Source organism: Anomaloglossus baeobatrachus, chromosome 4 (genome assembly GCF_048569485.1).
Source record: "Anomaloglossus baeobatrachus isolate aAnoBae1 chromosome 4, aAnoBae1.hap1, whole genome shotgun sequence".
Classification (NCBI taxonomy): Eukaryota; Metazoa; Chordata; class Amphibia; order Anura; family Aromobatidae; genus Anomaloglossus; species Anomaloglossus baeobatrachus.
In genome coordinates this window covers 113,439,192-113,464,480 of record NC_134356.1, presented here as the reverse complement: position 1 = coordinate 113,464,480, position 25,289 = coordinate 113,439,192, and the positions used below count along the sequence as shown (strand labels likewise).

The following is a 25,289-nucleotide window of genomic DNA, read 5'->3' as shown; positions in this document are numbered from 1 at the left end:
GTACATATGTATGTGTCTGTGTATATAATATATATATATATGTATGTGTCTATGTAAATGGTATGTGTGTATATTCCTTTATACTGTATATGCTATGTGCCTGTATATATGTGTATCTGCCTTTATATTTGGTACAGTATGTGTGTATGTGCATGTAAATGTGTGAATGTATGTGCCTGAATATATAGTATCTGTATATGTGCTTGTATGTGTGTATGTAGTATGTTTTTATGTGCCTTTATTTCTGGTATGTGCCTTTATTTCTGGTATGTTTGTATATGTCTGTATATGTTTGTATTGTTTATGCTTGTATATCTGGTATATGTGTATGTGCATGTATATCTGGTATGTTGATGCTAGTATATAAGGTATGTGCCGGGTTATGTGTGTACATGTGGTATGTATTTGCCTGTATATTTGGTGCATGTGTTTCTGCCTATGGTAAATAATTTTTAGCAGTGTGACTGTCTTGTTTTTATGTAATTTGTGCAGTTATAATTGTGCACATGCTGCGTCTATTTGTTCTTGTCTGATGTATGTGTTTATTGTGTATCCTGCACTTCTGTGATGTGTGCGGTGAACTCATTTTAATTCTCCTAATGCCCTTAAGGCCCAGTCACACACAGCGACTTACCAGTGATCCCGATAACGATGCGACCTGATAGAGATCACTGGTAAGTCGCTGGGAGGTCGCTGGGAGGTTACTGGTCACATAGTCAGACCTTACCAACAATGCAGGAACAATACAGGTCGCAGTAGAGACCTGTATAACGATCTCAGCAGTCACTGTGACCCTGTCACACAGTGTCAAACACAGCGATGCGTCCTGCCCAGCAGGACATCGCCTTTGAAGGAAATGGCTTGGACCATTCTGCAACAACTAGCGATCTCACAGCATGGGCCTGATCGCTGGTAGATGTCACACATAACGAGATCGCTAACGGGATCGCTACTGCGTCACAGAAACCGTGACTCAGCAGCTATCTCGCTAGCGATCTCGTTATGTGTGACGGTACCTTTAGTCTTGCGCTAAGGAACAAGAATAAAATCAGGGTTACTTATCCTCATCAGGGTCAGCAATTCCACTTTGCTGCTGGTCTGCTCTTTGTTTACAGGCTGCCTAGACAGAGCAGTAGCAGAGACATCACTAGACCAGGTATAAATGAGTTACTCTGATTTTACTTTTTTCCCTAGTGCAAGGCAATGAGCATAAAAAAATTAAAATGAAAGACCCCTTTAAGAAAGGGGGGCACACACAATTCTTGCAAAGGGTCTATTTGCTCTCAGTGTCCCTCCTTTCCACCTTCTTGTTTTCCATCTCTCTCCATGTTCCTCTGGCTTTTATAAACCTGTCAAACAAGGAAAGAATCAAGTAGGTGGGAAGGTACACTTAGCAGATCGGCCACACCAAGGGTGCATCGAGAATCTTATCAGCATACTTGAGTAAAGAAAGCAATGGATTTGGACACTAAATCTATGATTTATATTAGGACTATGTCCTCTAAAATAAACTGTGTTTAGTTAGAATAGGTATTTTGTGCTGACAGACTCCCTTTAAAGTACTTCAAATTTTAGTTTCCATAGTAACGAAGTATTTCACAGATTTAATGTATGTAATGAATGACGACAATAGAATATGAATATATCAAGGTCACTTTTAGTTTTTCAGCTATCAGCCAATGCTAGAGGTGAAGTTGTGTGCAAATTGGTTGGAGACAAGTTGAATTTGCTTCAAAATTTAAAAAAAATAAATTTTGCTTGATTATGGAGAACATTGAAGGATTTAAAAAAAAAAAAAAAAAGTACTCCCAAGCCCTGACCTGCGTCACCACACAGCCCTACTTGAGTCCGGTCAACTGCTTTGTTCTGGTGTGGTATCTGGTCTTGTGAAGCCTCTCACTCCTGGTATTTTCGGCCCCTCCGGCACTGACTATGCTCTACAAGATTATGTTATTACATCACAGAGCCTGTGTTTTAGCCACCATGGGTGCCTGGTGCCAGAGGATGAGACTGCAGATGATATGTAGATTTTTTTTATTTTATCTGTGTTTATTATGATCTGGGGTTTGCGGAGACCTCATTACATAATAATGCACATTCGACTCAAATAACAGAATTATCGATGTTTATTAAATTTCCCGGCCTAATTCAAGATATTGGCTCATCCATTTTCATCACAAAGATTTCTAGTACAAAATTCCACAGTCAAAATTAAACTTAAGTGGGCACCTTATCTCTGATTTGTTGTCGGACTTTCTCCCTTTCTGCTTCCATTCTGGCATGTTTGGCCTTTCTTTCCTCTTCTTGTTGACGTAGAGCTTCCTGTCTTTCTTCTTCTTTTTTCTGGGCATCTGGATCTTTCTCTTCTTCACCTCCGAGCATCTTCCCCATGTCCTTAGTTGCCCCTGTGTGCAATCGGAAATAACACATGAAAGCAAAGTAAAGCAAAATACTGTAGAAGTCAATAACATTGCTATTTGGTAGTTCTGAAATACATTTTAGATTTCAGGCCACATTTACGCATACTGAGTTGCACAATGCTCATTATTATATGTATCTCTTCGAAATCAGTACATCTAACTTCAGTACAATGCACAGTTGAACTATATGCATGATGTGGTACACTTCCCTTATGTTTGTCATCTCCAGACCCTGCTGTTCACGTAAATCCCATTACTGCGTCCTTCACTATTTACACCATTGTATTACATTTCAGATAGTCGTTTCCTTTTACCTGTTTTTCAAAATTTACCACACCTTTCATACCTGCTATTTCCCTCAGCACTTACACGGTGTACAGGAGCAACCGAAAGTTCGGCATTTTTTAAAAAAGTGTGATTACTTCTATCTGGTTGTTGTGATGCCATTTTCCTGGTTATAAATTAAACTGTTAGTATAAGAAGCTTATGTGTGAAGTAATAAGATGTCGGTGGGGAGACAGAGAGAGAGACACAGAGGGAGACAGAGACAGACAGACAGAGAGAGACAGAGTGAGGGAGACAGTGAAAGAGGGACAGACAGGGAAAGAGGCAGAGAGAGGCAGACAGTAAGACAGACAGAGACAGACAGGGAAAGAGACAGGCAGACAGGAAAAGAGACAAACAGAGAGACAGACAGAGACAGAAAGGGAAAGAGACAGACAGGGAAAGAGACAGACAGACAGGGAAAGAGACAAAAACAGGGAAATAGACAAAGACAAGGAAAAAGACAGGAAAAGAGACAGACAAGGAAAGAGACAGGGAAAGAGACAAAGACAGGGAAAGAGACAGAGACAGGGAAAGAGACAGAGACAGGGAAAGAGACAGACAGGGAAAGAGACAGACAGGGAAAGAGACAGACGGGGAAAGATACAGATGAGAAGAGAGACAGATGAGAAAAGAGACAGACGGGGAACGAGACAGGTGGGGAGCGAGACAGACGAGGAACGAGACAGATGAGAAAAGATACAGATGGGGAATGAGACAGACGGGGAAAGAGACAGACAAGGAAAGAGACAGATGGGGAAAGAGACAGACGGGGAAAGAGACAGATGGGAAAAGAAACAGATGGGAAAAGAGACAGATGGGAAAAGAGACAGATGGGGAAAGAGACAGACGAGGAAAGAGACAGATGGGGAAAGAGACAGACAGAGAGATAGAGACAGACAGAGAGATAGAGACAGAAAGACACAGATAGAGAGAGACAGACAGAAAGAGATAGAGAGTCAGATAGAGAGACTGATACAGAGACAGACAGAGACACACAGACAGACAGAGTGATAGACACAGACAAAGAGATAGACACAGACAGACAGACATGGATAGAGACAGACACACAGATAGACAGAGACAGACAGGGAAAGGGACAGACAGACACACAGAGACAGACAGGGAAAGAGACACACAGAGACAGACAGACAGATAGACACACTGACAGAAAGAGACAGACAGAGACAGAGACAGACATGACAGACAGAGACAGACAGACAGAGATAGACAGACAGAGACAGACAGACAGAGATAGACAGACAGAGACAGACAGAGACAGACAGACGGAGCCTGGTAGACAGACAGAGAGACAGTTACTATCTTTGTCTGTCTGTCTCTTTCCCTCTCTTTCTGTCTCTTTCCCTATCTGTCTATCTATCTCTTTCCCTAAGTAAAATGGGGTGTCTGTGCAAAATTTTGTGATTATACATGCAACGGTGCAAATTCCTTTAGCGGACACACACACACACACACACACACACACACACACACACATACACACAGCTTTATATATTAGATATAATATACATAGAATATATAATATATATATAGTGCTTGCCATCACTACCAAACAGATTGACGTTGGATTCATCTGACCACAACACCTTAGACCAATCTGTCTCTTTCCATTGGCTGTGTTCTTTGGCTAACTGAAGTTGGACCTTCCGTTTTTTTTGCAGAGATGAGTGGCTTCTTGACTGGAACTCATGCATTCAAGCCTACTGCTCTTAGCCGTCGCAGCACGGTTTGGCAATTCACTTTGATCCCATATTCTTCGTTTATTTTGTGTAAAATCTGTACAGCACTTTTATGAACATCAGATACAGACTTTTTCTTAATAATGTGATCAACTTTGGAGGAAGTTTTCTGTGGTCATCCACTGCTAGGTTTCTTTTTCTTTTTTTATTTCACGTTACACTTAACTCTGACAACAGTTGAATTCCATCACTATCTCTTTTTGGTTTTTACCTGACTTCACTCTCAGAATAATAAAATTCCTGATATGTGGTGATTATTTGGCTTTGTCGTTGCTATGTTTTATCCGGAAAACACATACACAAAAAAAATGTAAGGCAAAAATAGACTACCCATGACAAAATATGCAAAACATTTGACCCAGCAAATGTGGAAAACTAACACATGAAGGGATAAAACAATGCCAAACACAATTTTCATCCTTAGAGCTGACAACCATTTCCTTCTAGTTCACTAAAATCACCTGGGAAATGGCAACAACAACAACTAGACAGAAGTAATTACACTTTTTTAAAAAAAAAAAAAAATTGCAAAACTTTTGGTCGCTACTGTATTTCAAGCAAGCATTTTTTAGTTAAGACTTAAGAGGAAGATCAATGGTTTAAACTTTATATATGACAAATTTAGAGAGTTTATACTTGGGAATACAGGTTGGACGATATCTTTTTTCATATGCCAATCATATACAAATTTGAATTCATTTTCATATGAGATTAGATTGTCGTTCTACACCCCTAAGTCTATTATTTTCATTGCCTATCTCTTGAGATTTGCTTCAGAAGGACAAGCAGTATTTTAGCCCTGAATATATATAAGAAATCCAAACCTCCTAAGACACTGTAAGAGTTAAAGTGTAGGCTTGATGCCTGTCTCAGCAAGACCTGCACCCACAGATATCACACTCAAAATGTAAAACTCATCAACCTCCTGTCAATGATATATAGATGAAGCTCAGAATATAGTTAGGTAAATCATACTGTCAACATTTTTATTGTACTTCTCCATCCTTAAATCTGTATGGTTATGTTATAAAAGCCAAGCTAAATCCAGATACCAGCTTTTAGTGTCATTTTGTAAACTGTTAAATTTGTTATATTAGAAGGCACTGGAATCTTAAAGAAGGCAACTCTTGACATTTGCACCTGTTCCATCTATTTCTGCTTTGGGTCGGCCAATGCAGAGTGGCTGTTCAGTATCCCTGTTTTATTCTTGGGTCTTGAGGCTCTTGCCAGTGCAGTAGCTATGGGTGAATTCTGTTTTTTTGGGTTTATTCCTGCTGTCAGCATTGGATGGGGCTGATATCAGTTTAAACCCCCTGAGAATCATGGCACTGCCATGCCAGTCAATAGTTCTGCTATCTTGGTTTATACCTCTGTTCTGTGCTCCCATGTTTGTCCTAATTATTCCTGTTCTTTGACATTTGACTATCTGCTTGTTTTGTGATTCTGTTCCTGATGTAACCTCCTGCATCTGACCCTGATCGCTGACCATCCTTCTTGTGAACTTGCGTCACTAAATCGCAGCTGACTCTGTGGTCCTTATCCGGGGACCCCTGTGCAAGTCTAGATCCCTGTACAAGGGTTAAAAGAATATGGTCATTACAACTCCTGGGGTCTGGGAAACGAAGTAGCTTGCACAAAAATTTAAGTGCACCATTCCACCTACTTGTTTTCCATTTATCTGTACCCATCCCCATCTTCTTAAGCCTGCTTTACACGTTACAATTTATCGTGCGTTCGCATTTGCGATCACACCCGCCCCCATCGTTTGTGCGGCATGGGCAATTTCTTGCCCGTGTCGCACAATGCTGTAACCCCCCGTCACACGCAATTACCTACCAAACGACCTCGCTGTGGGCAGCGAACATCCACTTCCTGAAGGGGGAGGGACGTTCGGCGTCACAGCGAAGTCACACAGCGGCCGGCCAATAGAAGCGGAGGGGCGGAGATGAGCGGGACGTAAACATCCCACCCACTTCCTTCCTTCAGCATTGCCGGTGGGACGCAGGTAAGCTGCAGTTCATCGTTCCCGGGGTGTCACACGTAGCGATGTGTGCTGCCTCGGGAACAATAAACAACAGGACGTTCGATATTTAGAAAATGATCGACGTGTCAACGATGAACAAGAAGGCGAGTATTTCTGCTCGTTCATAGCTGTCACATGCTACGATATCACTAACGATGCCGGATGTGCGTCACTTACGACGTGACCCCGCCGACATCTCGTTAGATATATCGTAGCGTGTAAAGCCCACTTTACTTCTTGTACTGATATATCATGCGCTGTATACAGAGGGACTGAAATATATAGTGTGCCTTATCCTGAGGGGACTGATAAACATGTATATATAGTGTGCTATATACTGAGGTGACTGATGTATATATATATATATATATATATATATACATATACAGTGCAGACCAAATGTTTGGACACACCTTCTCATTCAAAGAGTTTTCTTTATTTTCATGACTCTGAAAATTGTAGATTCATATTGAAGGCATCAAAACTATGAATTAACACATGTGGAATGAAATACTTAACAAAAAAGTGTGAAACAACTGAAAATATGTCTTATATTCTAGGTTCTTCAAAGTAGCCATCTTTTGCTTTGATTACTGCTTTGCACACTCTTGACATTCTCTTGATGAGCTTCAAGAGGTAGTCACCGGAAATGGTCTTCCAACAGTCTTGAAGGAGTTTCCAGAGATGCTTAGCACTTGTTGGCCCTTTTGCCTTCACTCTGCGGTCCAGCTCACCCCAAACCATCTCGATTGGGTTCAGGTCTGGTGACTGTGGAGGCCAGGTCATCTGACGTAGCACCCTATAACGCTCCTTTTTAGTCAAATAGCCCTTACACAGCCTGGAGGTGTGTTTGGGGTCATTGTCCTGTTGAAAAATAAATGATGGTCCAACTAAACGCAAACCGGATGGAATAGTATGCCGCTGCAAGATGCTGTGGTAGCCATGCTGGTTCAGTATGATTTCAATTTTGAATAAACGCACAACAGTGTCACCAGCAAAGCACCCCCACACCATCACACCTCCTCCATGCTTCACGGTGGGAACCAGGCATGTAGAGTTCATCCATTCACCTTTTCTGTGTCACACAAAGACACAGTGGTTAGATCTAAAGATCTCAAATTTGGACTCATCAGACCAAAGCACAGATTTCCACTGGTCTAATGTCCATTCCTTGTGTTCTTTAGCCCAAACAAGTCTCTTCTGCTTGTTGCCTGTCATTAGCAGTGGTTTCCTAGTAGCTATTTTACCATGAAGGCCTGCTGCACAAAGTCTCCTCTTAACAGTTGTTGTAGAGATGTGTCTGCTGCTAGAACTCTGTGTGGCATTGACCTGGTCTCTAATCTGAGCTGCTGTTAACCTGCGATTTCTGAGGCTGGTGACTCAGATAAACTTATCCTCCGCAGCAGAGGTGACTCTTGGTCTTCCTTTCCTGGGTCGGTCCTCATGTGAGCCAGTTTTTTTGTAGCGTTTTATGGTTTTTGCCACTGCACTTGGGAACACTTTCAAAGTTTTCCCAATTTTTCTTCTTTGCCCTTGATGAAGTCATCCATGAGGTGACGATACGCGTGGGGATGGTTCCTTCCCTCCCCCCCCGCTTGCAGGTTGCCTTACTTTATCTAGTCAGGCTGGCATATAGGATGTCTGATTCTCACTTTCAACTCTCAGGAGGTCTCATTGTCTGAGCAGGTTTTTTTTTCTTCAAACCCATGTTCTGCTAATGAGAATTATTTGACTTTATTTATTTAACAGATGTTAATTGTGGTGTTATCTTGTCCATGGGTGTTATCTTAAGGTAATTCCTTTAAGACAATAATTTCTTTTCAATCTGTGACCTCCTGTTTACCACTGCCTCAGGTTGGTTGTTTTGGACAACAGGTCTGCTTCTATTGATCTGTATATTGCTGCATTAAAGTGGGGGTTTATATTGCACAACTTTCTCTGTATGAGGGCAGTTGGACCATGTGTGTTAACTATAGCTTTTTGCTTTTTAAATGTTTTTAATTGTGTTGTTCACCTCTCTTGTGTCAATTTTGTAAAATAAAATATTTTTATGGTGATCCTCCTTGTATGACACTTTCTTTTCTCTATATATTAAGTGCTGGGTGGTGGCGCCGGTAAGGACGAGCCAACACAGTCTCTGCAGGCTCAGGGTGTAGTTTACTCACAACTTCAGCTGCCAGACCGGTCACACTAGTCACTGCCGTGATGGGCTCCGGTCAATCCCAGATCTGGTAAGGGTCCACCACCAGTGTTTTGAGAGAGAAGGAATGAGAGTTCTATTTCTAGAGTGTCCCTCTCCTGCAGTTAGGTACCCTGGCTGAGCTCCCACTCCAAGCCCTGGGCCCAGTAAAGTCTAAGTTTTCCAGAGATGTCTTGCCAGAAATATGGTCCTGACGGGTCTGTTTTTGATGTGCGTGTGTTGTGCCTATATCTACCCCAAGTGGAACCCGCCCCTGCCAGGTGGCTGGCTTCAGTGACCGGGAAGTCTCATGATCGTTATGGCCATCCCCCTGCTTACCCTGAGCCAACCCACCCTATGTGAAGGCACCTAAGCTGTGTGTAGTGTGTGAATGTGGAACACCGGTGATTAACCCCTAGATGCCGCACCTTAACTGAGGTGTAGTACCCTATGGCAACCATAGCGTCAGGGATGCCACATATACAAGCACACATACACACAGACAGGACGTCTTTCTCTCGGTTTTAATTCTGGAGTAGTAAAGAGACATGGCCCCTGATTTTGGTGAAGCCTACTACGTAATTGGCATGAGATTTTTGCTGATGTATATTTGTCAAACCTAAGGGGAAAAAAAAATGACCAGCATGTTGAATTGTTATTATTATTGAGTCATGCTAACCTTTGTTAGATCTGTATCTGTCAGTGGCTCATTCTGTTTTCACCAATGAACTTGGTCAGACCAAACAGGCATTTTTATGGGGAAGATGACAAGAACAGATATTGCCTGGACAAGTATTTAGAGGGTTATCTACCAGCTGAAAACTGGTTATTTCCAAAACATCTCAAAAATCCTGCAGACCGGCAAACACTGTGGATGTTTTTCATCTTTCTGTTCCCTTAAAGTGGAGCCACACTTTTAGGTGACTTTTCAGAAAAAGCTGTAATGTGTGTGAATATGAAGAACAACACTATTTCTGTCCATTAAATGACATTTATCCCGCATTTTAAGTAGTTTTCTCTCTGTACTAAAAGCCTCAGTATTTTCTCCTTATGCCTTTCAGATTTTGTTTCCCTGAAGTTCATTCCTACTCCCTCTCCGTAGATATTAATGGGCAAAAATTGTAATTTGTTCTCTCCCTGCAGACAGATTTGTAGATGGGTTTTTGAAAGTGAATAATCAGTGAAGGGGACTAATATTGACTGAGAATTGGGAGAGAGAAATTTTCTCTAATAAGATATATTACCAAAGTTTATTATCTTCAATCATATTATTGATTTCTGAAAAAAGATACATAGATAATAAGTGTGTTTTACTACTTAATAGTCAGGCTCGAGTTTATTCTTTATTCTGTCTCCATTTATGCTCGGAGGATAAATCTAGACCTAACAATAGTCCTTTGATCATGTGGTCCTTTCGTATGGCATTTGATGGGTATTGTACTTAATGTTTCTATTCCTATCTATCAATAAAGTTTGAAATATTGTACACTCATGTACTTACGGTTATTGATAGTTCATTGAAATAATTTTGGCAATAGATTAATTTTGGCACACTCTACTAAGGGAGACACTGAAGCTACAAGCAGTGTAGCTTCAGAGTACAGTTAGCAGGCAAACCACCAGAGAAGTCAGTAAACCAGGTCAGCAGCAGGAGGTCTCATCAATAGCACTGGGATAATCAAATCATGGTCAGGTGATAGCCAAGGGTCAGAAGACGGGAAGTCATGTATGCAACAGAGGGGAGTAAAGGAGCAGAGGTTAGGAAGGAGGGTAAAATTCAGATGCCAGGAAGTTCCAAGTACAAACAAGGGAGGAGGACAAACAGTTCGGGACCGGGATAAGACAGACAGGGAAGGGTACACAGTAGACAAAAGCGGGTAGTCAGGGACTGGGACAGATGGACAAACGGATCAGAGTATGGCTCAGAACAATATAACTGCGAGGCAAGACAGATCAGGTAACTCCCCAGAGCCAGTAACACACGCTGTAGAGCATAAATTATCTTTGGGACTGAACCGGAGGTGCAGCACCAGGATAGAGTGTCCCGGAAACCAGAGTGAGGCAGGGAGGAGTTAACCCCCGATATAACCAGGCCGGAGCTGGGTGAAATAATCAAACACAGTGACTGATACAGACCTGGATCATGACACATTTGTAAGATCTTGTATAATCATGGGTATTCCTGATCTTACCAATTAGCTGCAGCAGACGATATTGTAGCTGCACCTAATCGGGGAAAGATCAGCTGTACTCCAGTCCTGTTGTGACCGCGCGTGCTCCCGCGGTCACAACGAGATCTGAAGAAGCGAGGGAGCATGCGCCGCCCTCTCATGCACAAGACTAGGTAATGCGGGCTTCAGAAAAATGGCGCCGGAGATAAGCGTATGCGCAGGCGCCAACTACGATGCTGTGTTTCTGAATAGAGAAATTTGCATACAGCCAGAGAGAGGGAGGAACAGGAGGCGGGGGGGCGGACTATCATGTGCATAACCTGCCCGGATATTATCTGGATATCAATCAAAAAGTGGATGAATTTTCAAACTTCATAAACTTGGATTTCACAGCCTAAACATTCGAGCTGCCCACTAATGGTATGTACACAATGTGCCTGATAGTGCCAGTACTGCACTGGCTTTACCTTATATACCAAAATCCTGATGTTTGGTTCCCTTTAAATTATAGGGGTGTCCAAGACTTTTCTATTAATAAAATTATCCTAAGGATAGGATAATTGTATTATAAATCTGCCCGTTGCCTGTATATTCAACTTTACTACTGGAGGGAAATTAACGTTAACTTTAATCCTCCCGGCAGCTTTCCAATTTCAGTCACAGGGAAACGCCGGCACAATTCAGTCACCGCTCTGTGTATGGAGAGCGGCAGCTGTAACCACACCCTCTGCAGTGACTGACAGCCTCCTCTAATGTTGAGCAGCTGTGAGTGAGTGAGTTGAGCGGTGAGTGAAAACATGCCGTCACTGCCCCCATGAATGAAACTAGAACGCTTCTGGGAGGATTAAGTTCATTTCCACGGGATTTAATATGCAGGTGTAGCACCCCTGACCTGGTCAGGCACCACTAAGTACTGCACCCATGCTGGGTGAGTACAAACAGGTAATCCCAAAGGCTGAGTAGGGTGTGTACGCACAGGCACACTTTAACCAGGTCACACACACACATTAGAGGGTACCCCTGGGAAGACCCAGGAGAGAGAGCCGTGTGGCAGGAAAAAGTGATAATGGCAGTCCGAGGGCTGCGGCTGCTGGTGCAGCGAGGCCCGCCCAGAGGTGTCGTCCAAGCACAGTTGGAGACGTCCTCAGCGATGGCGACCCTGATGCAGGAGATCTCTGGTCCAGCCCTGGGTGAGTCCCATGCAGCCCCTGCCCGACCCGATGCGACGTCCAGTACGACACCCGCTGCGACGTCCCATACGACGCTCGCTGCGATGCCCATTGTAATGTGGGATGCGATCCCTGCTGTGATCCCTGATGCGATCCATGCTGCGATCCCTGCCGTGACCCCTGCTGCTACATCCAGAATTGTGCCAACGGCCAGACCAGACCAGGCCGCAACGCCTTCCACCCTGGCCAGACAAGACTAGGCCGCAAAGCTGTCTACCCTGGTTGCCCGACCAGAAGCGGTCACAGCGCCCCAATCGCTGACTGGGAATGCCACCCTTGCGTTCCTGCCAGAAGCAGCCGAAGAAGCGGTCTGACTCAAAAGAGATTTAAAAACTCAGTTCCTGGCACACCTGGTGGACATGTACTTGGTCCCCAGGCAGGGGTCCGGACCCAAAGCGGTCCCAGCAACCTCTATGCTAGAGAGGGGTCCACCACCCTGGCCACCAGATGAAAACTCATTCCCGGAGCCACTGCCAGAGCAGCCAGAGGAGGATGCAGCACCCTTTGCATGTAAGGGAGGCCCTGTGGTCGCGCTGCCGTCCCCCCAACGCTGGGAGGAGGTTACAACACCCCCTGCCAAGGAAAAGTTAACTGCCTACATGCCTAGTATGTACGTGACCTGGGAGCCGGCTGAAGACCAAGTGATGGTGATGAGGAGGCCAGCCCGTAGAGGACAGCGGCGTGTGAGGGCAAGGCCCTTCCTTTGTGCAGCCTACCCCTGAGAAAGAGCGAGTAGAGGCCAGGGATTTGCAGAGAGAAGAAGTCCCTGCGGCAGACCGGGTTCCAGGCCAGAGGTCCTCTCCACCGTGGGGTAGTAGAAGAGTTCAATCTGCGCACAGGCTACGGCTTTATTGTGGAGGCCGATGTTAAAGAAGGCATTTTTGTCTCCAGGAGAGATGTGCAGTCGCACCTGCCAAGAGGACACCCTGGTCGAGACTTACATATGGGAAATATGGTCAAAAACACCAGGCACAAGGGTGAAAGGGGTTGGTTTGCCCTAGATGTGGTGCCCCACCCAAAGAGCTCAAGCTACAGCCCTGCAGCTTCCACCAGGTCCCAAAAGTTATCGCCACCAGAAGAAGTACTAGACACAGAAGTAATAGATACAGAAGTACTAGAACAGACGCATAAGATGACACACAAAATGAAGCACAAGCTGACTCTCAAGATACAGCATAAAGCACTCAAGATACCACTTCCCAGGAGCAGAGCACTGCAGTGCCAAGCACCAGTGAGAGAAGAAAGTCCATGTAAGTCCTGCAATAGAAAGAGTTTCCAGAAAATGTTTTGAAGTTGAAGCAATGTTCACCTGTTGAAGAATGCGCCCACAAGAACTTTTGTGAGAACTGTTTGATATCCACCTGTTCACGCACCTGGTTTTTGTGCACTTTAAAATATGGACCATAAGGTTATGAACTGGCTATATCCACAAACTCTCGCAGTGTATAAAGTTACCTCAGTGGTACCAACTCAGAGCATGCCTGTTTATGGGGCCTGGCTCTGCACCACCAGGAAGCACACCTGTGATGGTGCCTGCTGTCTAAAAGCCAAGAGCACGCCTGTTTATGGGGCCTGGCACGCCAACGACAAGGGAGCACACCTGTTTATGGGGCCTGGCTTTCCACCATGCGGAAGCGGGTACGCCTGTTTATGGGGCCTACCTTAACCACAATGCCCAGGAGAGGAAGATTGGAGGAAAGGCTGGAATAGAGAAAGCCCAGACCGGGTAACCAAATGGACCGGTGACCTGCCTTTTGAGAGGTTTTGGGTGGGTTACAGACTTGTGGGTGGTGGGTGGTGAAAAATGGTACCTGGTATGTTTTTAATGTTTCTATGTGAATGCTTTCCCTGTGTGGGAACTGTTGTATAAAAAAGTAAAATTTTTTTATTGTCTTTGCAGCCCGAGGATGACAACTAAAGGGGAATGTGGTGCCCCTGACCTGATCAGGCACCACTGAGTACTGCACCCATGCTGGGTGAGTACAAACAGGTAATCCCAAAGGCTGAGTAGGGTGTGTACGCACAGGCACACTGTAACCAGGTTACTCACACACATTAGAGGGGACCCCTGGGCAGACCCAGGAGGAGGCGTGGCCTCCACATCTCAGCTAGAGTGGTGCTGTAGTGAAGCTGGAAGAAGGAGTTGTGCAGTGGCCGTCAGAGGAGTAGGACTGGAGCAGCCGAGTCTGAAGTGTGGACGCAGAAAAGCGTAACACAGGTCAGACCCTGCATGTGTAGTGGCTGCTGGCGGGGGAGTACATTACTGTTACGGGGGGACCGTCAGATTAGGACCAGGGGGTATATATCCTAATCGCCAGTCGGGGCCCACCGTGCTCCAGATGACAAAGGAGCTGCTGGCACCTGAGGGTTAGGCGGAGACTATAGAGCTGGATGGCTCTGAGATAACCCAGGAACTCTGGGAACTGGTCACGTGTGTTGGGACACGTCAGACCGGACGACAACCCGATTAGCGTTTTGGTGCACCTAGCGCTACACCAACCACGTGTGCAGGAAACACGGCAGGCCGGGTGGTAACCAGGTAGCGTTGACCGGAAGGCCGCCATGAAAGCGCCCTGTCGGCCACATGTGTAGGACACGTCAGGCCGAGCGGTCCTCCGATTAGCGTTTCTGGCCACCTCTCGACTGGCCACGTGTGTGTAGGACACGTCAGGCCAGATGGGTACACCAGTAGCGTTGACCGGGAAGCCGAGGAGGATAAGGAACACCCTGTTAACTCCACAGGGGTCCTGGGGTATGCTGTCCGTGCGCGTAGGGGACACAACCAGACAGGTGGCGCAGCAGGTGCGTTGTCCGTGTGCGTAGGGGTCACAATCGGACAGGTGGCACAGCAGGTGCGTTGTCCGTGTGCGTAGGGAGCACAATCGGACAGGAAGCACAGCAGCCGCAGCCCAGTTAACACCACTGGGCTGCTATAGCAAGACTGGAACGGCAGGAGGGAAGCACGGCGCCTGACCCTGATGTGCCGAGCCACGAATCTTGGCGTGACAGGCACCGTTCGCCTAACCCTACCTACCGCTTCCCAACATAGGCTTATGCCGCAATGAGGCTCTAACATGGAGGTGTGCTCTGACTGAGCAAAAGTGAAGACTGCGCACCTCCATGTTGTCTCCACCCCTTTTATAACCTGGGTCTGCCCCAAACCCAGGGTGGAACCACCAAGGTCCAATAGCAGAGTGCCATGTCATCAGTGACGTCACATGCGACCTATCCGGAACCGCCACGTCATTGATGACCTCATGGCAGCCACGCCCCAAACACTTCACCAGTCATCATCTGACGACCAATACTGAGGTGCCAGATCATAGGGGCGGGCCTCTGCGAGCCAGTCCGGAGTTGCCACGTCATCAGGACACCTGACACCCTCTGCCCTATCAGGGCCTGCCACCTCACGGACATGCTCAGTGAGGTCCTTACCGGACCTAGCCTCTGATGCACTAAGTGCCTGAGCATGCTCAGTAGCCTGAGCCACAGGCTTAGAAAGCAGACTACCAGTTTGAGCATGCTCAGTAGGCACATCCCAGAACTTAGACACAGCACGAAGTCCAAGTACCTGTGCAAAGAGGCTGTTAGGGTTCATTGTGGGAGCATGCTCAGTAGCCTTAACTGAGGACTTAGTCTCAGACATAACACAAACAGGCTGAGCATGCTCACTAGGCAAAACACCGGGCTTAAACTCTGGCTGGGGTAAATTGGCGCACGCATGCGCACTAGCCGCCTCTCCACACTTAGACGTGGTGGAAGGAACAGCCAACTGGACGACCCGAGGCACGGCCAAGAACGGCAGCTGGCGCCTGGGCGCAACAGGAACTGCAGCAGGCTGCTTGCGGCTATGGCAGCGCCGATTCGTAACAGTACCCCCCCCTCTAGCAGCCCTACCACTCGAATGGTCTATAGTCGCCACAGATACCACTGAGCGACGGGCGGAAGATCGAGACATGCAGTGGGAGCTACAAGACTCGTTCCACCGCGTAATCACCCCAGACGACCAGTCGATCTGTGGGGAATGCCGCTTCAACCTAGGAATACCCAGCAGAATATCATCTGTACCCTTAGGGAGAACCAGAAATGAAATGGTCTCCCTATGCCCAAATGACATGGCAAGGGTAATGGGCACTGTCTGCTGGTGAATTACTTTGGGCAACAAGGACCCATCCACCACACGGACTCTCACTGGCCTTGGCATTTGCACCAGCGGGATGGCATGCCGCCAGGCAAAAGAGGAGGAGATGAAACTATCCCCAGCACCTGTGTCCACACTTGCCCTTGTGGACCATGTTGACCCCTTAAAGGAAATGGACGCGGGAAACGTCACCCTAATGGATGACGCAGAGTCCATTCTACCTCCAGCTATGGTCACCAATCGTGGTCGCTTATCCTGACGCTTTGGGCAACGGTTGGCATAATGACCATACTGCCCACAAGCGAAACAGGAAATGCCCTTGCGACTCGAAGACCTAGCAACACCAACCCTAGAGATGTCCATAGGGACAGAGATGTCCTCTAAGGGAGGTGCAGTAGGAGAGACCACTACAGTGGCTGAACGACCCTGTGACCTGCGCTCCAGCTGACGTTCGGAGGTCCGCAGGTCAATGCGGGTAGCCAGAGTCATGAGGCCCTCAAGGGTAGTTGGTACCTCATGCGACGCTAATGCGTCCTTCACGTGCGAGGCTAATCCCCTCCAGAACAGTGGAATGAGAGTCCTCTCTGACCACCCCAGTTCTGCAGCAAGTGTCCGGAAACTCACAGCATATTGACTTGAGGAGGTACGCCCCTGCTCCAAAGTCAGTAGCTGTAGGGCCGAGTCGTGAGTGACCTGAGGCCCCAGGAACACTTGTCGTAAGGACTCCAAAAACTCCTTAGAGTCCTGTACTACGGGGTCATTCCTCTCCCACAATGGTGTAGCCCACTCCAGTGCTCTATCGGAGAGCAAGGAGATGATAAACCCCACCTTCGACCTCTCTGTAGGAAACCGTGCAGCCAACAGCTCTAGATGGACTGAGCACTGGTTCACGAATCCCCTACATGCCTTGCTGTTCCCCGTAAACTTGTTGGGCAGTGAGAGGTGAGGGAGGGTTGGAGTAGGCTTGGTAACGGACACCATTGCAGCCGCTTGAGCCACCACATCATCTATATCAGCAGCAAGAGCATACTTCTCCAGAGACCTCACTCTGGCATCAAGCTGCAGCATGAACTGACGTAGCTGCTCCATCTCCGCCATGCCAGCCAGACCCTGGCGCAGTCTTACTGTTACGGGGGGACCGGCAGATTAGGACCAGGGGGTATATATCCTAATCGCCAGTCGGGGCCCACCGTGCTCCAGATGACAAAGGAGCTGCTGGCACCTGAGGGTTAGGCGGAGACTATAGAGCTGGATGGCTCTGAGATAACCCAGGAACTCTGGGAACTGGTCACGTGTGTTGGGACACGTCAGACCGGACGACAACCCGATTAGCGTTTTGGTGCACCTAGCGCTACACCAACCACGTGTGCAGGAAACACGTCAGGCCGGGTGGTAACCAGGTAGCGTTGACCGGAAGACCGCCACGAAAGCGCCCTGTCGGCCACATGTGTAGGACACGTCAGGCCGAGCGGTCCTCCGATTAGCGTTTCTGGCCACCTCTCGACTGGCCACGTGTGTGTAGGACACGTCAGGCCAGATGGGTACACCAGTAGCGTTGACCGGGAAGCCGAGGAGGATAAGGAACACCCTGTTAACTCCACAGGGGTCCTGGGGTACGCTGTCCGTGCGCGTAGGGGACACAACCGGACAGGTGGCGCAGCAGGTGCGTTGTCCGTGTGCGTAGGGGTCACAATCGGACAGGTGGCGCAGCAGGTGCGTTGTCCGTGTGCGTAGAGGGCACAATCGGACAGGTGGCGCAGCAGGTGCGTTGTCCGTGTGCGTAGGGAGCACAATCGGACAGGAAGCACAGCAGCCGCAGCCCAGTTAACACCACTGGGCTGCTATAGCAAGACTGGAACGGCAGGAGGGAAGCACGGCGCCTGACCCTGATGTGCCGAGCCACGAATCTTGGCGTGACAGGCACCGTTCGCCTAACCCTACCTACCGCTTCCCAACATAGGCTTATGCCGCAATGAGGCTCTAACATGGAGGTGTGCTCTGACTGAGCAAAAGTGAAGACTGCGCACCTCCATGTTGTCTCCACCCCTTTTATAACCTGGGTCTGCCCCAAACCCAGGGTGGAACCACCAAGGTCCAATAGCAGAGTGCATGTCATCAGTGACGTCACATGTGACCTATCCGGAACCGCCACGTCATTGATGACCTCATGGCAGCCACGCCCCAAACACTTCACCAGTCATCGTCTGACAACCAATACTGAGGTGCCAGATCATAGGGGCGGGCCTCTGCGAGCCAGTCCGGAGTTGCCACGTCATCAGGACACCTGACACCCTCTGCCCTATCAGGGCCTGCCACCTCACGGACATGCTCAGTGAGGTCCTTACCGGACCTAGCCTCTGATGCACTAAGTGCCTGAGCATGCTCAGTAGCCTGAGCCACAGGCTTAGAAAGCAGACTACCAGTTTGAGCATGCTCAGTAGGCACATCCCAGAACTTAGACACAGCACGAAGTCCAAGTACCTGTGCAAAGAGGCTGTTAGGGTTCATTGTGGGAGCATGCTCAGTAGCCTTAACTGAGGACTTAGTCTCAGACATAACACAAACAGGCTGAGCATGCTCACTAGGCAAAACACCGGGCTTAAACTCTGGCTGGGGTAAATTGGCGCACGCATGCACACTAGCCGCCTCTCCACACTTAGACATGGTGGAAGGAACAGCCAACTGGACGACCCGAGGCACGGCCAAGAACGGCAGCTGGCGCCTGGGCGCAACAGGAACCGCAGCAGGCTGCTTGCGGCTATGGCGGCGCCGGTTCGTAACAATTATCACCCAGTCAGTCTGAAAGACACCCGAAGAGAGAGAGCAGTAAGGAGTTGAGTACGAGGACTCCTGGTAATGATGTACGCATGGGGTACAGATCCCTAGAGCCAGACATCCATTTAGTGGTCTGCTAAATCCTGCAGGTGGTGGGACTAGAGGTTCCACACCAACCATCACAGAGCCCGAGCATCAACAGCAACGGGGGGGCTCGAGCCTGGAGCCACCTTTTCCTTGGTCGATGCTGTCAGCAAACGGGTCAGAAAGGAGAGAAAAGGCAGCTGCGACTTCCCTGATGAATCCCACGGTACTTTAAGTCAGGGGTTGTACGAAACAAGAACTGCTAGGAAGGCGAGTCAGCAGTCACCCCTACACCAGCCTGAAGGATACCTGGTTCCCTCTGGTTCATCTCAGCATCGCCCGGGTTGCCTCACTGTACCAGCAAAAAGTGAGTAAACAGTTGAAAGACATTACTGGACTGCGACTGAGTTTTTCCGCGACCTGTGGTTCCACACACATGTGCCCGAGCCCCTGGGGCCAGCCTCACTCTCGGGAATCTATACCACCGGACTGCAGACACCATCAGCCCCAGACGCTCATTAAATTGCAGTGGCGGTCACCCGCTCACCCTGACCGCAAACCGAGAGTGGCGTCACGACTCCTATGAAAGTGAACCTGACATACCTGTTGCTAGAAGGGTGCCTACAGAGAAGTCCCCACAGTGTCCCGCAGGCGACCGCTGCAGCGCTGTGGTGGGCGACTCACAGGCGCTGGGCAAGATTCAAACATTATTAACCTGCAGATTCACCCCATATCTGCAGGTTAGTAACATTTTTCCACGGTGAATATATGCTATGTCACTATCAAATTCTCATACTGTTATTTTATTATTTTCTATTCATTCTTATTTGATCCTGCACCAAAGTTATAATACTGGCATATGTAAATCTGTCACCATGAAATAAATATTCGGAACAGAAAAACAACAGTGAACATGCTACATGTAGATGAGCTTGGGAAGTGAGGAGACCAGCACTATGTACAGCTCAATGGACGATCCCTTCTGAATGTGTAATGCACATGGGCAAGTGTTGGCTGCTCAGATATGATTTTATAATGTTATAATAAAGAAATAATTATAGTGATGAACATTTGGTTCACTAGAGATATTTTTTTACTGAAATCGGCAGTTTGGTGAGAGGGATGGTAGTTTATGAAATGAGAGTGGGCAAAATTTGTCTTCGCTACTTCATGGGAAAGAGATAGAGAGACAGACAGGGAAAGAGAGAGTGAGACAGGCAGGGAAAGAAAGAGTGAGACAGGCAGGGAAAGAGAGAGTGAGACAGGCAGGGAAAGAGAGAGTGAGACAGACAGAGACAGACAGGCAAAGAGACAGACAAAGAGAGAGAGACACAGAGAGACAGTCCGAGACACAGTTACTATCCCGGGCAACGCCGGGGGCTACAGCTAGTAGCTTATTAACGGTAAGGAGGACGAGAATTTCCGCAAATAAATCTACTAAAAGGTGCAAATAGTCCGGTAATAAAAAATGAACTTTGCCTGGAAATGATCTTAGCATGTTTCATCTTTTATGGAAATGTCAGCGCTATCAATCAAAATCAGACATAAATGAGTAATAAGTAAAATGGGCCTTTACTCAGAAACCATCTTGTATTATAATGATCAAACAAAGCCATTGGGAATATTTCAAAGTGCAAATTAATATAAGTTTTCTAATATGAATCAGAGATAAACAGGAGCAAGCACAGTAGGAGGCGGCACTGAATATTCATGTGCAGCCTCCAAGCAATTAAAAACGATGCCCCAGAATGGCGATATTCAGCGCTTGGGTGAAAACATCACATCATTAACTACGCTGCCATTCTACTTACAGCAGGGAAACTGGCCAAGATTCAATGAAAAGTAACCTAATAGAACTCCAGGCATAGGATAGGATTCTATGAGAAGGGTACAAAGAAAAAATTGGAAAACGTGTAGAGGTGAATTAATCTTTTAAAATTTGATTTCACCATTGTTGCCAAAATTAAAAAAACAATGATTTGTTGTGAATTAATTGGACATAAATCAAAAGTTCTAAAAAGCCTCCGATTACCCTCGAAAGATAGGTTCTCCCAGGAATGTAAGCTCTTTAGAGGGAACCTGTCACATTCCCAACCTGCAGTTATAATGTTAATCTGCAGGTTAATAGTGTTCCAAAGGTGCCCATCAGATGCACTGAAAGCCCAGCTACAGGGAGAAAATGAACTTTATTCCTCCAGCCACGTCTATTCATTCAGTGATTTCAATATTTCCACAACTTTACTTTCTTTTTGTTGCCACTTCAATAATGTGGAGTGTTTGTATATATAAATATATGCGTGTGTATCTATATATGTACATCGGGGGAAATAAGTATTGAACACGTCACTTATTTCCTAAGTATTTATATTTGTAAAGGTGCTATTGACATGAATTTCTATCCAGATATTGGTAACAACTAATCCAATCCACACAGGCAAATAAATCAAACCATAGATGTCTATAAATTAAGTTATATGCAACAATGAGAGATGACACAGGGAAAAAGTAGCCAGGCACAGGATTAGCCCAATGTATATACCACCTAGAGTCAATACACACAGTATAACACAGGGGTGGGCAATTAATTTTCCTGTGGGGCCACACGAGAAGCCATGACTGGGTGGAGGTTGAACCAGTAGGATGAAAATATTTTTTTTAATATTAAATAACAATATTGTTATAAAATAATATAATTAAATTATCATTTAAAGCGTACCAATCACCAGGATTTTCCTATATAACCTAAAGCCAGTGCTATACTCACATTATCATGCTGATTCTATACAGTGGGTGCAGAAAGTATTCAGACCCCTTTAAATTGTTAACTCTTTGTTTCATTGCAACCATTTGTTAAATTCAATAAGTTCATTTTTTTCTCATTAATGTACATTGTGCACCCCATCTTGACAAAAAAAACAAACAAATATAGACATTTTTGCAAATTTATTAAACAAGAAAAACTGAAATATCACATGGTCATAAGTATTCAGACCCTTTGCTCAGTATTGAGTAGAAGCACCCTTTTGAGCTACTACAGTCATGAGTCTTCTTGGGACGGATGCAACAAGTATTTCACACCTGGATTTGGGGATCCTCTGCCATTCTTCCTTGCAGATCCTCTCCAGTTCCGTTAGTTTAGATGGAGAATGTTGGTGGACAGCCATTTTTAGGTAACTCTAGAGATGCTCAATTGGGTTTAGGTCAGGGTTCTGGCTGGGCTAGTCAAGAATGGTCACAGAGCTGTTCCGAAGCCACTCCTTTGTTATTTTAGCTCTGTGCTTAAGGTCATTGTCTTGTTGGAAGGTGAAGCTTCGGCCAAGTCTGAGGTCCAGAGCACTCTGGAAGAGGTTTTCTCTGTACTTGGCCACATTCATCTTTCCTTCAATAACAACCAGTCATCCTGTCCCTGCTGCTGAAAACCGCCCCCATAGCATGATGCTGCCACCACCATGTTTTATTGTTGGCATTGTATTGGGTAGATGATGAGCAGTTCCTGGTTTTCTTCACACATACTGCTTAGAATTATCACCAACGCATTCTATCTTCGTCTCATCAGACCAGAGAATCTTATTTCTCATGGTCTGGGAGTCCTTCATGTGTTTTTTGCAAACTCTATGCAGGCTATCATATGTCTTCCACTGAGGAGAGGCTTCCGTCAATCCACCCTGACATAAAGGACTGAATGGTGGAGGGCTGCAGTGATAGTTGACTTTGTGTAACTTTCTCCCATCTTCCTACTGCATCTCTGGAGCTCAGCCACAGTGATCTTGGGGTTCTTCTTTACCTCTCTCACCAAGGCTCTTCATCCCATGATTGCTCAGTTTGACTGGACGGCCGGGTCTAGGAAAAGCTCTGGTGGTCCCAAGCGTCTTCAATTTAAGAATTATGGAGGCCACTGTGCTCTTAGGAACCTTGAGTACCACAGAAATTCTTTTGTAACCTTGGCCAGATTTGTGCTTTGCCGGAATTCTGTCTCTGAGCTCCTTAGACAGTTCCTTTGACCTCATGATTCTCATTTGGTCTGACATGCACTGTGAGCTGTGAGGTCTTATATAGACAGGTGTGTACCTCTCCAAATCAAGTCCTATCAGTTTAATTAAACACAGCTGGACTCCAATGAAGGATTAGAGCCATCTCAAGGAGGATCACAAGGAAATGGACAGCATGTGACTTAAATATGAGTGTATGAGTGTCTGAGCAAAGGGTCTGGATACTGTTGACCTTGACTTTTGATGTGATATTTCAGTTTTTCTTGTTTAATAAATTTACATTTCTGTTTTTTTTTCTGTCAAGATGGGGTGCAGAGTGTACATTAATGAGAAAAAAATGAACTTACCAAATGGCTGCAATGAAACAAAGAGTGAAAAATTTAAAGGGGTCTGAATACTTTCTGCACCCACTGTATATACCTTTAGTTGTCATCTAGGATGTATAGGTTTTGAAACAAAAGAAAGTAAAGTTTGTAAAATGAGCAGCTTTGTGAGTAGCAGCAACTGCCAATCAGCTGTGACCAGAAGGGGTGGGGCCTTAGCCAACATAGCGGATTCCAGGAAGCAACATTATTTGTCTGTTGGCTAGGCCTTGTGCCTTCTGGTCACATGAGTCACATCAGCACAGGTCCTTCTAGTCACTTAGTAAAACGATTTTATGATATAATTAGCATAAATAACAGGGGGAGGAACAGCAGGCAGGGGGGCGGAAATCACTATAAATACCCACCCCAGCAATCATCTGATTGGCAGCTGCTGCCACTCAAAAAGCTGCTCATTTTACAAATTTACTTGCTTGTGTTTCAAAACCTATACATCGTAGCTGACAACTAAAGGTATATATGGAATCAGCATGATAGTGCGAGTATAGCACTGGCTTTAAGCTATATAGGAAAATCCTGGTGATTGGTGCACTTTAATATTGAGCAAAATTATGTATGCTGACATCCCCAATATATCTATATACTATATGAGCCGATACACAGCCCTCCTATATACAGTCTGAGTCCCTATGCAGCCCCACTACATAAAGCATGGGCCCCCACATAGCCCACTATATACAGTACAAGCCTCCAAATAACCCACTATATACAGTAGCAGCCTCCACATAGTCCCTTACATACAGCGTGAGCCCCCACATAGTCCCCTTTATACAGCATAGCCCCACACAGACTCACTACATACAGCATGAGCCACAATGTAGCCTCCCTATATACAGTAAGCCCCTACATATCTTCTATATACAGTATGAGTTTCCACATAGATCCTTTATACAGTATGAACCTCCCTATATACAGTATGAACCTCCACATAGTCCCCTCTGTAAAGCATGAACCTCCACATAACCTCCTACATACAGTATGAGCCTTCACATAGCCCATATATACAGTATGAGCCCCCACATTGCCCCTTATATACAGTGTGAGCCTTCACGTAGTCTCCTATATTCAGTCTCACACATATTAGTTGATTTGCTTCATCATAACTTACTTCCCCAAAAGCATGTCTATTTCTCATAGCACATCTTTCATACTGGTAATTCTTCAAATTTAACCATATGTCATACCCAGCATTTGCTTTACATCACAGATTGTTTTGAGCCACAGAACAACAAAGTATTTTGTTGGATTGTACGGAATTAGAAAAAGGGGAAAAAATGGTGCAATGCCTTTAAAAATGTTATGTAAAGTATTCTTGCTCAGCCTCATTCAATTCCATGAACCTATGGTACAATATCATACACAAAGTATGACCAGTCATGGCAAGAGATGAGTGACCCTCTCAAGACTCAGTTCGCAGAACCGAATATACACAGCATTTGCCTCTATCCATAATTGCCTCTTTTGCAACATGGAAGCGGCTATATATAGGTTACAGGTATGTGTGCTCCATTATGGTTCTGCTTTTAACTTTATCTAGGAGGCCGCATGGCACAAGAAATACATAATATAGTGTAGGTGTCGCGGGCGGAGGAGGGGACGCTGCGCTCTCCCACTGCTCGGGTCCGGCCGCGGCTGCTGCGGCTGCTGCTGCTGCTCGGTGGTGGCTCAAGCGGTGGGCCAGATCCCGGGGACTCAAGCGGCGCTCCTCGCCCGTGAGTGAAAAGTGTGGGGATTGATTGTGGGGATTTGGTTATTGTCCGTGACGCCACCCACGGTTGTGGTGATATTGGTGACACCACCGCTCCTCTGGA

General features: G+C 46.2%; 1 protein-coding gene across 2 annotated transcripts in view; it reads right to left on the bottom strand.

Annotated features, from left to right (window-relative positions):
- The window catches only part of CPLX2 (complexin 2), a 365,342-nt gene that overhangs the window by 56,298 nt on the left and 283,755 nt on the right, over window positions 1-25,289 (bottom strand). For both annotated transcript variants that reach the window (XM_075344504.1, XM_075344503.1), the window contains exon 3: window positions 2,230-2,405. In XM_075344504.1, the coding sequence (XP_075200619.1) occupies window positions 2,230-2,405 (176 nt within the window). The remainder of the gene's footprint in view (window positions 1-2,229; window positions 2,406-25,289) is intronic.